General features: G+C 40.2%; 1 protein-coding gene across 3 annotated transcripts in view; it reads right to left on the bottom strand.

Moving 5' to 3' along the window:
* The window catches only part of GALNT17 (polypeptide N-acetylgalactosaminyltransferase 17), a 471,180-nt gene that overhangs the window by 21,236 nt on the left and 437,868 nt on the right, over positions 1-12,076 (bottom strand). For all 3 annotated transcript variants that reach the window (XM_068268559.1, XM_068268560.1, XM_068268561.1), the window contains 2 exons: positions 4,648-4,833; positions 4,072-4,209 (listed from right to left, as the gene is read on the bottom strand). In XM_068268559.1, the coding sequence (XP_068124660.1) occupies positions 4,072-4,209; positions 4,648-4,833 (324 nt within the window). The remainder of the gene's footprint in view (positions 1-4,071; positions 4,210-4,647; positions 4,834-12,076) is intronic.

Here is a 12,076-nt window from a genome sequence, read left to right as displayed (position 1 = left end):
CAATTTAGTTGTTTTTAGCTTTGTTTTATACACTCCCCCTTATCCCCCTTTGTGCTTTTCACACACCTTTGGAGGGGTGCTTTTGGTCATACGTGGCTTCGCCACTATTAGTACCAGTTTGTTTTCCTAAGAGATCGACCAGAGTGTCCATAGTTTCTTGTCCAGGACACTCTGGACCCCCGAGTGGAGTCAGGTTTGTGACTCTCCACCTGCTTCAAGTGGTTGGTTGCCCCCTATGCAACCTACCTTTGTGAATATTATTATTCCTGTCCTACACATTTCTCAGTTTGGTGACATATTGTGCTATATGGGCTCCTGTTGTGTCTGTGTTCCTTTATCAAGTTGCTCTTCCTTTCTAAGCAATCAGATTATTTATTTATTTATATCCATATTTAGAGTTGGGTTTATCTGATACATCTTTTTATCCCTAGCCAGTTTCACCAACCTACCATATATACTCGAGTATAATCCGACCCGAGTATAAGCCGACCCCCAACGTTTGCCTTAAAAGAATGGGGAAAATGACTGAATCGAGTATAAGCCCCCCCTTCCCATATGTGCAGAGTGATGTCAGCACATCTTGGGCTGTTTGCCATGGCATACCTCCTTAAACCCCACATGTGCACATTGACTATGTGCAATCACACACACACACACACACACACACACACACACACACACACACACACACACACACACACACACACACACACACACACACACACACACACACACACACACACACACACACACACACACACACACACACACACACACACACACACACACACACACACCTACCTATGCAAGGGTTCAGGACCACTTTATTATGGTCGTTACATCCCTCCTCCCCCCCACGAGACCAGAGAACAATGTGAGGCAGACCTCCCACCTGCTTATATGGAGTGCTCTCTGCTATGTATAATACCCATGTGGTTGTAGCTAATTTAAAGCCAATAGATGGCTGTGTGTCACTTTGCCTGCCGCCTCACCCCTTCATCCCCCACCACCAGACCAGAGCAGTATGACACTAACCCTCTAGTTTCTTCCCTGCTGAGTGTCCTCTGGCATAGGCACATCGCTGTGTTCCATTACCTATGGGTCCGCGTCGGGATGATTCACCTCCACTGTGTGAGATGCAGCCTCTCATTGGTATGACGACCTCTAGCGGTGCCTGTTACCACGTGGGCATCTGGATAAATTATAGTGAAGAGAGGCTGCTTCTCACACGCTAGCCGCTAGAGGAATCATTGTGCCACGGACCCATAGGAAACGGAAAACAGCGCTGTGCCTATGCCAGAGGACACTCGGCGGGAGGAACCAGCGAGTCAGTGACATTCCTGCTCTGATCGTACGGGGGAAGGCGGCAGACACAGCACACGGCCATCTAATGGCCTTTAATTTACTACATCTCGGAGGGGTGAGTCCGGCGGGCATAGCAGCACACAGCCATCTAATGGGTTTTAATTGGCTACAACCACACGGGCAGAACAGAGAGTGCTCTAAACATTCCGGGGGGTCTGCAATTGTTCTTCAGTCTGGCGGGGGTGGGGAGGAGGATTGGCACATGGTCATATGCACGGTAGAGAGTACTCTGTAATTGCTGGGAGATGGAAGGGGACTGTAGTCGGCACTGCTACCTTATTGCGGTGACGGACAAACTCGGAAGGTGGGGGAGGAGAATCACCAACCAATTGCAAATCAAGTATGAGCCAAACCCCCCACTTTTGGACCACTTTTTTGGTCTCTAAAACTCGGCTAATACTCGAGTATATACGGTAAACATATCTAGTGCTAAGCAAAACTCTGAGATTAAGCCTTGCTGCTCTGAATTGTCAGAATTTGTTATTCTAAGCTATCATTATGGGAAATCCCCAATACTTATATACACTCCAAGCACAGACAGAAATAATGCAGCATTTCAATTGTTTTGACACAAAGTGGTAGCCAATTTGTGGTGGCAAATCCAACAATATTATTATTGTAATGCCACTAACTAAATAATACATTTCTGAAAATGCAAGTAAATTTTACTGAAAACATCACTTTGATAATATTTATGCACTGTTTTTAACTGTTGATTGAATACTAATCATTAGAAATCATATCCTTGTTAATACATCAATATAGTGCATACAATAGCAAAGTGCAACATCCATTGAAGCAGCGGCTGCGGGCACGCAGGGTGTCTCCGCAGCCGCATCGCTTCCCTGCTCTGGGACTTCACCCGTTCCTCTAGCGTCTAGTACGCCGAGGACGGGGTTGTCTATTGCTCATAGGGTTGCTGTATCGCGCGCGCGCGGAGACAGGACCTTTATGCGGGGAAGAGGCGCGTCAGCTGACCGGCTGGTCGGCTGACATCAGAGGAGACTCACGGCGCTCAGGATTGGCTGATTGGTGGTGGGCGCAGCCGTGGGGTCTCCTCCGCTTCGAAAGCCTTCAGTCTTCACTCGCAACCTGTCTGCTGTTACGAATACTTATGTGTTAGCGCTCAGACCTTAGATAGTATCCGGTGTGCTTTGATCTGGGAGGAAACCAGGGATTTCACACAAGACTAGGATTATTGTATTATTGTATATTTGATATTCTGTGTATGACTCTGTCTATCCTCTGACCCTGCTCTTGCTTATCGATTCTGTACTTCTGCCCATCTGACTCTGTTGCTGAACTCTGCCTGATATCTTACTACTCTGTTGCCTGTCGATTTTGTACTGTACCTGCCCGCCTATTGCTGATCCTAGCCTGTCTGACCATTCTACTCACCAGTGAGCCCTGTTACTGGTGAGGTTTAGCAAAACTATTCAGTTACTGTGTACCAATAGTGCCCACCTGCTCCTCTGGTGAGGTCTAGCAAAACTATTCAGTTACTGTTGCACCAAGCACTATACACCTTGCTAGCTATACTTGCATTATTGGTGATTCTGCAGATCACCACATAATCAGGTATAGTGTCTGTATTATTGGTGATTCTGCAGATCACACATAATCAGACGTCTGTGTTGCTACACCAATCGTTACACAAAGTACATTTTATGTAAAAAGGGAATGGATGGATGGATGGACTGATGGAAGGATGGAAACATCAACAGTTTTGACTCTAATAGGTTTATTTTGAATGTTGTGCTAGTGTACATGAGCTTTTGAATAAGTTTGCATTGAGTCTAATCTCATATGATGCTAGAACATCTCCTATAGAATGGTAGGCTGCAAACTTAATAGCTGAAATTGAACTGAGTGAAGATGAAGCACACAAAATTAAAACCAAAACCTATATGCATAAAAATAAAAAGTTAAACAAATATATCTCAAAAGAGTGCAGTTTGAGTAGATTAAAAGAGGATATATATATATATATATATATATATATATATATATATATATATATATATATATATATATATATATATATTAGTATTTACTGTATATAGCAATATAGCACCAACATCTTCCACAGCGCTGTGCATAGTATATTGTCTTAGCTATAGTATTTTGTCAATTAACTGTTCCTCAGAGGGGTTCACAACCTAATCCCTACCATAGTCATACGTTGATATACAGTATGTATTGTGTAGTGTATGTATCAAAGTCTTGGGCAAATTTTGGGTAAAGCCAATTAACTCTATCTATCTATCAATATATATATAATATGTAATCATTAGCAATGTGATGGACTGGATTCCTATTTGAATTCCTATTTTAAGAGAAAGATTTTCCTGCCACTCCAGCTTATGTCTCTACCCTCTGCTGTTTAAGTCAGTAGGAGAGTCAATCAGCTGTGTCTATGTGGCTCAAAAAAGTGGGAAGAGGAAAAGAGGCTAGCCTACATTCACAAGTATTTCAAAACAGGCATGTAGTTGAAGGCCATTGTAAAGGGGTGGTAAGACCTCACTTTTTGAAAAGGAAACCAGCCAGTGTAGAGGTCTTGGATCTATACGGGTAGATGGACTGCTAACAGCAACCACAGCTTTAAACACATTTTTCAGTGCTTTCAGATTTTAGCAACTTCAAGCTAGGCTTTAATTTTAATGAATGGATGCTTTAGATGAGACACACAGCAAACATGTACATTACCTCTCCATAGGCGACAGTGTTATTGTACCGTCTCATTTCCGGATAAACATTATCCAAGTACCACTGGAAGTTCTTGCACTTCAAGCTTTTTCTTAAGGCTATTCTTTCTGATATGTCACCAATGTCAATTCCGGGGTTCTAAAGATAATGAAGAATATAATAAGAAGATTAAGGAAATCATCAAAATAAAACATAAACTTAGCCAAAGCTTTTAACTTCCACTGAATTAACTAGCAACTAGCTACTAGCCAACTGAGCAGTGTTCATTTCGCAAAAATAATTTTAATTTCAACTTTTGAGCAAAAATGCCATTAAAAATCAGTTTGTTATAAGTTTGTGATTTTCACATTTTTTGCAATGTATTGCGTTAAAAATAAACAATTCCACACATTTTGTGCAATAAAAATAATGCTTTTCTACATTTTTCACATTAGAAAGAAAAAATACTTTCCCTTGACCATACAAATACAATGTAGTTGTACAAAAATTTTCTTGAAATTAAAAATAGCATTTTCAAGGTGAAAATTACTTGCTGGTATATGTTCCTATGTATATTTTTTAAGATATATTTCTTACCTCTAAAGGTAAATTCCATGCTATATAGACATGAGACTTGTAGTCATCCATCCAGACTTCAGCTACCCGTAATGCATTTCTTTTTGTATAGAAGTCAATATTGTTGTTGTAAGGTTTTCTTTTGCGTTCTATGTGGGCCACTCTTGAACATGGTAGGACTTCCATGCTTCCACCACATAGCCACACCTACAATGACAAATAAAGTAAAATAAACAGAATATTTAGGTTTATCTTACAAATCTTACTCCTACTTTTAGAGCTAATAAACAGAACAAAATAACAAAAAAACGACAACCTTGCCTACAAATCAATTCTCCTGCCAACCTGTCCCACTGTATAAACTGGCAACCCAAGACCACTCTGTAAATATTTGGGAATTGAAGATACCAATCGCTGTAGTTTTGAACATGAAATGTTAACTGATTCTAGCCTGATATAGGATAGCTTTATTTTCCTGAAATACGCAAATTTGTACTTAAAGGACATCCGAGGTGAAAATAAACTGATGAGAAAAACAATTGTATATATCCTCCTTCTCCTAAAAATGAAATTTTTAGCTATCTCACAGTTTTATTTTATATTTAAATATTCATATTTAAATCTAGTTCTTAAATTTTTACTGTTTCATTGTTTCTGCTCAGTGAAACCTTCATTGAAGTATACCAGAGCTCAAATCTATGAATTACTGACCTTTTTATCTCTTCCCTGCTCTCAGAAGCCATTTATTGACAGGGAAGTGTTTTATGGTTGCAATTATTTATCAGCGAAGGTTATGCTATAGTCTGACCCAGTCCGACCTGGTCCCGACCCAGACAGAAACTGTCACTTGCATACCTGATGTTTAACTCTTTCAGGCAGACAAAGGAAAAAAAAGGAACACAGTATAGTTTTTTGTGTGCTTGCCACTCTACATACACATGGCTATCTCATCATGTCACATGTCACCTCGGTTGTCCTTTAAAAATTATATCCTGATGGCAAAATATACTGCTCCAAACCTGTGTATATCATTCAACATTGATGATGCCTTGCCAAATGCCCATGTTACCTATGCCATGTCCACTAATACACCAGCATATTATCACTTGCCTGCTTTTGGATTATTCTACTTTAAGCCAGTGCATGTGGGATCCATTATTGCCAAAATAACAAGTTAAGTCTTACTGCATGAGTAGAGCGTAATGCATTGCGGGTAATGTATTGCATTCTGCTCTACTCATCGTGCTGTAAGATTTAACACTTGTTATTGTGCTTAAAGCAGTTTAGTGAATATGCCTCTTAGTCCCACCCTCTGAAATGCTCTTTTTCTACCCAATCATATTACAGTATTTTTTAATTTTACAGTTATGTATTATTCCTATTATTAACCATAAAGCAGCATTGAAATAAATACAGAAATGATATGGCAGTTATGTTCCATTTTAAAATGTGTTCATTTATATCAAGTGTAGCATGTCCAGCCTGTCCATACATTGCCAACTGATTTCTTCCTTTTCCAGTAAACAAAAATCATCCACACTCCTTCCATATAGTAAAATAATGTATTAATTTATGAAATCATCATAGAAAAATTAGCAAAGAGTGTGGCAGCATGCAAGCTGATGCGTTTCCAACCCCACCAGGTCCTTAGTCGTACCTTTTATGACATTTACAAGTCTGTCTTTAAATACCAAGAGACCACTCCCCCTTTCACTACACCTAAACAGGTAACTGAGATTCTCTTAAAGGGCAATCACCCAGGGTGGGAAGGGAGAAGACTCAAGTGTACATCATTTCACATAAATACACATACAGATAGTCCCCCGGTTAACAAACGAGATAGGAACTGTAGGCTCGTTCTTAACCGGAATCCGTCCTTAAGTCGGAACGCTGTGCCTTCTCTGTCCCCTGTGCTTTCAGTGTCCCCCCTCTGTGCCATCTCTGACCCCTCTGTGTCTCCTTGTGCCTCCCATGCCCCCTTTCCTAATGCAGAGTATGCACAGCAGAAGCGATTACAAGTCTCACCTATTCCATGGCGGCTCCGGGTCAATCAGCGGCATCCTCTCTCCCTTCACCATTCCAGCCGCGGGGTCTCCTTTTGATTGCGTCATTACGCAACACTAGGGAAGCCGCTAGGAAGAGCATTGAGGGGAGGGAGGACGCCGCTGATTGGCCCGAAGCTGCCATGGAATAGGTGAGACTTCACTTATCGCTTCTGCTGCGCATACTCTGCATTAGGAAAGGGGGCACAAGAGGTAGTCCCCGGGTTGCGTGACGTCATCAGGGCGGGTCGGCGGGCGTTCATATTGGTGGGTCATTCGTAAGTCAGGTGTTCGTAACCCGGGGACTACCTGTACATAGAAAATATAAGAGACGTTATACATAAAGGATTCCTGGGGTTATTATCCTGCTGGGCGTTTTGATTATGCGCCACCGCACGGCTGCGCATAGTTTTTAATACCTAATTTTTTTTTTAATTATGTAGCTAGCCTAGCGCTAGCTACATGATACTCCCCTCCCTGCTATATCCCTCCCACCCCTCTGATCGCCACCGGCATCTATGCCGTCAGGAAATCCCGTTCTGAACGTGATTTCCTTGAGGGCTTCCCCGTTGCCATGGCGACGAGCGGAGTGACGTCATCGACAGTGATGTCATCGTCACACGGACTCCCGATCCACCCCAAAGCACAGCCTGGCGGTGATTGGCCAGGCTGCGCACGGGGACTGCGGGGGGGTCCTCTTTCGCGTCGGGTAGTGGCAGATCGGCGGCAAGCAGTGGCGATCTGGTAGGACACGCAGCAAGCAAAGTGCTTGCTGCGTGTTTTAAACAAAAAATTATTAAAATTGGCCCAGCAGGGCCTGAGCGGTGGCCTCCGGCGTCTCTGGACGAGCCTAGCTCGTCCAGAACGCTAGGGAGGCTATCAACCCTAACTAAACAAAGCATAAAGGGGAGAAGAGAGAGAGAGGAGGGAACTAAGTTATAATTTATGGCTCTGTCCTAAACACTAAAACTCCTAATCAAAACATATGGATATGACATCATGGAAACACACCAAACAGTGTTGCCAACCGCGGAAATACATTTTTACTGACAAAGCACGAAAAAATTACTGAACACTTTTTTTACTGACATCTAATATTATTGAAATTAAATGAAAGATATCACACATGCACCCTACGTGCAATACACCGGCAACCATGTGGGGCTCGAATGAGGAAGAAGAGTGCAGTGGCGCAACACCGGACAGGTGAAGTATTAATGCACAGCATCTGGGAGGGGGGGACTTTGGTATATTTACATTTGGGGGATGCAACTGGGGGTTTTCCATCACATTTCTTCTCGATTATCGCAGCCCTTGCCACTGCACGCCTGATCGAGCATGCCAACCTGAGATTTTCCAGCATGTCCGATTGATACATGCGATCGATACATGCAACCAATTTCGGCCCGAAATTGGTTTGATTGTAAACTAGGCATGCTCTTGTTGGCACCGATTTTTATAATATCAATAATAATTGTCTTATCTGATGATTGATTGGCCGCCAAGTCTACAGATGTATGAGCACCTTTAGATAGAGCAGTGTATATTCCAGAGTGATACATGAACTGATAAGCAGTAAGTGCTGTGATCTTCGGGGAAAGAGAGAGGGTTTTTTACTGACACCACACATTTTTTCATGGACTTTTACTGACAGCCCAGATTTGTTGACTTTTTTACTGTCTGTCAGTAAATTTACTGACGGTTGGCAACACTAATACCAAACCGAAGGGAAAAACTAGTCCATCTATGAAACAAATAACAGAGGGACCATTCATAGGACCCATAAACAAATCTAAACAAATAGGTAAACATCCCACCTATAGTTAAGTTCCCTGGTGTAAATATCCAGCACATCTTATGTTCCAAGAGTTCCTTTTTCAAATCCCCACCCCTGCTATCTAAATAGACCCTTTCTAGGCCCTGGAAGGAAAAGTGAGTAAGATCACCTTCATGACAGGAATGAAAGTGTTTAGCCACATTAGATGGTTTCAATCTCTTCCTTTCATTACGAGACATATGTACACATTGGTGTAAGGTTAAATGCACTGCTATACTCTATGAAGTGCTGGTGAAAGTGTTTTATAATTGGCTGTAATTCATTAGTATGGATGAAGCAAGAAATGTTTTTGTTTTTTCAAAAACTAATGCTGGGAATACACAATGCTTTTTTTTGTGGTCGATTTACCGCTTGATCGTGTTTTGATTTATTTTTCCGCTCGATTTCCCACTTGATTTTTCTATCTTTTCTTATCAAGTTCCATTCACTTCTCTCAGAATTCGAGTGGTAAAATGATTGAAAGTGAAATTGGACATGTCGGAAATCACCTATCAAACCATCTATCTGCCTAAAAAACACATGGTGTATTCCCAGCATAAGAATATCTTTTGTACTTCCAATAGATTCCTGAATAAGAGATTTGTGGTCTCAACACGATTATTTCTTGGAAGAATCAAACATGATTTTTTTAAATCACAGATAATTGTAAGGATTTGGTTGGTGTAAGTGTAAGGCTCAACACACACCATACAATCTTGGTTGTTCAAACTTACCACTTTCATGTAGTATAAGAGCTTAACCAATCAATCATTCAAGGTATTTTCAATCTGTTGGCCCTTATACTACATACATTTGGTAAATCTGTACAACCAAGGTTGTATGGTGTGTGTTGAGCCTTAGGGCTAGCGTAGGAAATGGCATAGGACTGGAGCTACAACAGGAGATATTGGCAGCGCTTCTAAATACAGGCTGCACCCAGTATAATAATGAGTGCAGCCTGTATAGTACTGGGTGCAGCCAAATACAGGCTGAATCCAGTATAGTATTAGAGTTAGTGTAAAGTTAAGAGATAATGTAGGAAATCACAAAGTGCAGGGGATAGTGTGAAACAGAGGGGCACAAACTTTTTTTTAACTTGTGCAATACTTCAAAAGTTACCAAGTCACAATGATCTACCAGGTACATAAAACCTAGAGACGCAAGCCACTAATGAAGCGCATGCAATGCAGAAGTCCAACAGTACATTGATTATTAGCTGCCAGTCAATTTGTTTATCTTTTGTCCTGCTGCAGCAAAATTGTAATCAGCAGGAACACATAAAGCTATTAAATATATGGCTCATCACCTTCCTATACCACAATTCACTCCACTGCTGTGCAGAACCCCAACACAGCATATCACACTAAGCTCGTCTGAATCAGAAACAGCAGGCAGCACATGCATCACTCATGCATGCAAGATCTATCCAGAAGTGTTTTGTGATCTACTGGTAGAACAGGATCTCTGCAATGGGCACCCCTGGTGTAATGGGTACTTAAGCTTGATGGGTCACATTACAGCTCTGGTTATTAAGAATTGTTTTGTTTTGCATTCAGCATTAAAAGCTCTGAAATATATCAATGTGCTCTAATATCCTACTAAGCCTGTATTTACTGCACAGAATTCTTCAAAAAAAAAATCCAGATGTTTGAGCATGTGCTTTAGACATAATTATAGGCAGTAAATATGCTCTTTAATAAAATTAGCAAGTTTACCAAGCAGGCTAAATTTTCTGTAATGCAGGAAAAGGATATATATAAATAATGATATATTCAATAAAATAATATAATAGAAAATATTACTCTTTGTAAAATGGTTTTGTCCCATTTGGTTGTGGAGGTGTGAATCTTTTTGCAGTTATAGATCCAGATAGAGTAATTCAATGAAACTGCTCAGATTTAAATACTGCATATTCCTGGAAGCTGGAAAGTTAAACTCTCAGACTTACATTAAGGTTCAGGCAGAAGAAAGTCTGGGGAATATGTCCAGACTAAGGTTTTCAAACGTTACAAAGATTCTGAGACTCCAGCAAAATGATATTTACTGTAAGGTTAGTTCTAAAGATACAATTATTTATCGCGTAAGCTTATTTTCACTTTAGGTTATTTTTGCCTTTATAACGTATATGTTGCCTTTATAACGTATATGTTTGTGCTGCTTATGAGTGGTGATGAAGCCTCCATTACCTGTGCTTCAAGATTTTTTTTTCTAATTTGACACAGGTGGCTTCTTTTATATCTCTTGTGAAATTTTTTTTTGCAACAGGCACGAAAGGAGTCAGCTGCATAAACCATCTGTAAACAGAGGAGGGGGGCCATTGGCATAATTTATCATCATTACTATGCTGTTGTTCCTTCACCTCATTTGATCTGAAGAAGATAATTGAAGTAGTAATTTAATAATGAAATGTCTTTTAAAGTGGAATATTTGTTTTGGATATACCAAGACCTGTACTAATGAGATTCTTCCCAGGCCATACCCAAAATTAATTTGACATTATAATGCATTGGTAAGATAAATGCAGCAGCAGCCAAAAGTAGCAGATTATTTTTACCTTACATGTTATAGTACTTCTCCACAAGCGTTATATGTCCTCTGTGCTGTTCATGTATTAAATTACCACATTTCATCATGTTAAGGAAGAGGTATTTATGTGTCCAGGTACTATTATCTACTTTTGGTAATTAAACAGGTAGGCTTGGTGGCACGCTTGTGTGGGAAGGTTGGACAACCCCTATTTTGTTTGGTAAAAATTCTGAGGTAAGTGAAAAAAATAGAGATTGTGGAATTTTAATGAATTGATTAAGCAAGTCATTAACAGCATCCAAGAGTTAATTTAACGACCAAAAATGTCAAATGTGGTGTTTCCATAGCAACTGTTGTAATGAATGAACAGAGTTGGAAACAATAAAACTCAAAGGTAATTACCACAAAAACAGTAAATGCCTTAATAAATGCTGCCTTTTATATTTAGAAACCTTGTCAATCAAACCCTCAGGTGTATTAGGAAATTGAAACTTTCATTTGTGAGGTTTAAAACAACCCAGATTTTTTTTCTGTAAGTAATTTTTATACGTATAAACATATGGAAAAAAAACTGTATGTCCTCCTTTTAGCTAACCAATACAAATTTATTTTATTAAAGAAAACCAAAAAATGTGAAAAGCTCTTGCTAATGCAATGCTATGAGTGATTTTTATAAAATCACATTGCTCAGGTGAGAACAAACCCATAGCATTACATTAGCAAGAGCTTAATTGCTTAGAAAAAGCTCTTGCAGTGTGAACCAGCCCTAAGTGCCCCCCAACTAACTCAAATTAACTCCATGTAAACAATACAGGCTCTACACTATCAAGTAGAGGGGAAGACAAAACACCTGTGCTGTGTCTTCTTGAAATGAATGGACCAGTGGAAATACATGGTGGTATATAAAAATGTAGTTCCATCCAGGGGATTTTTTGAATTTCTCCACCAAAGATCCAAATTGATTGACAAGAATAGGCCACATGTAAAAAGGATGTGATAAAAAAAATGGCGCAGGTTGTAGCCTTTAAAGGAAGTTTGCGTTATTGTGTACGGCTTCATATATCAG

This window comes from Hyperolius riggenbachi, chromosome 2, assembly GCF_040937935.1.
Source record: "Hyperolius riggenbachi isolate aHypRig1 chromosome 2, aHypRig1.pri, whole genome shotgun sequence".
Classification (NCBI taxonomy): domain Eukaryota; kingdom Metazoa; phylum Chordata; class Amphibia; order Anura; family Hyperoliidae; genus Hyperolius; species Hyperolius riggenbachi.
Note: the sequence above shows the minus strand (reverse complement) of the source record. Positions and strands in the feature narration are given on the sequence as shown.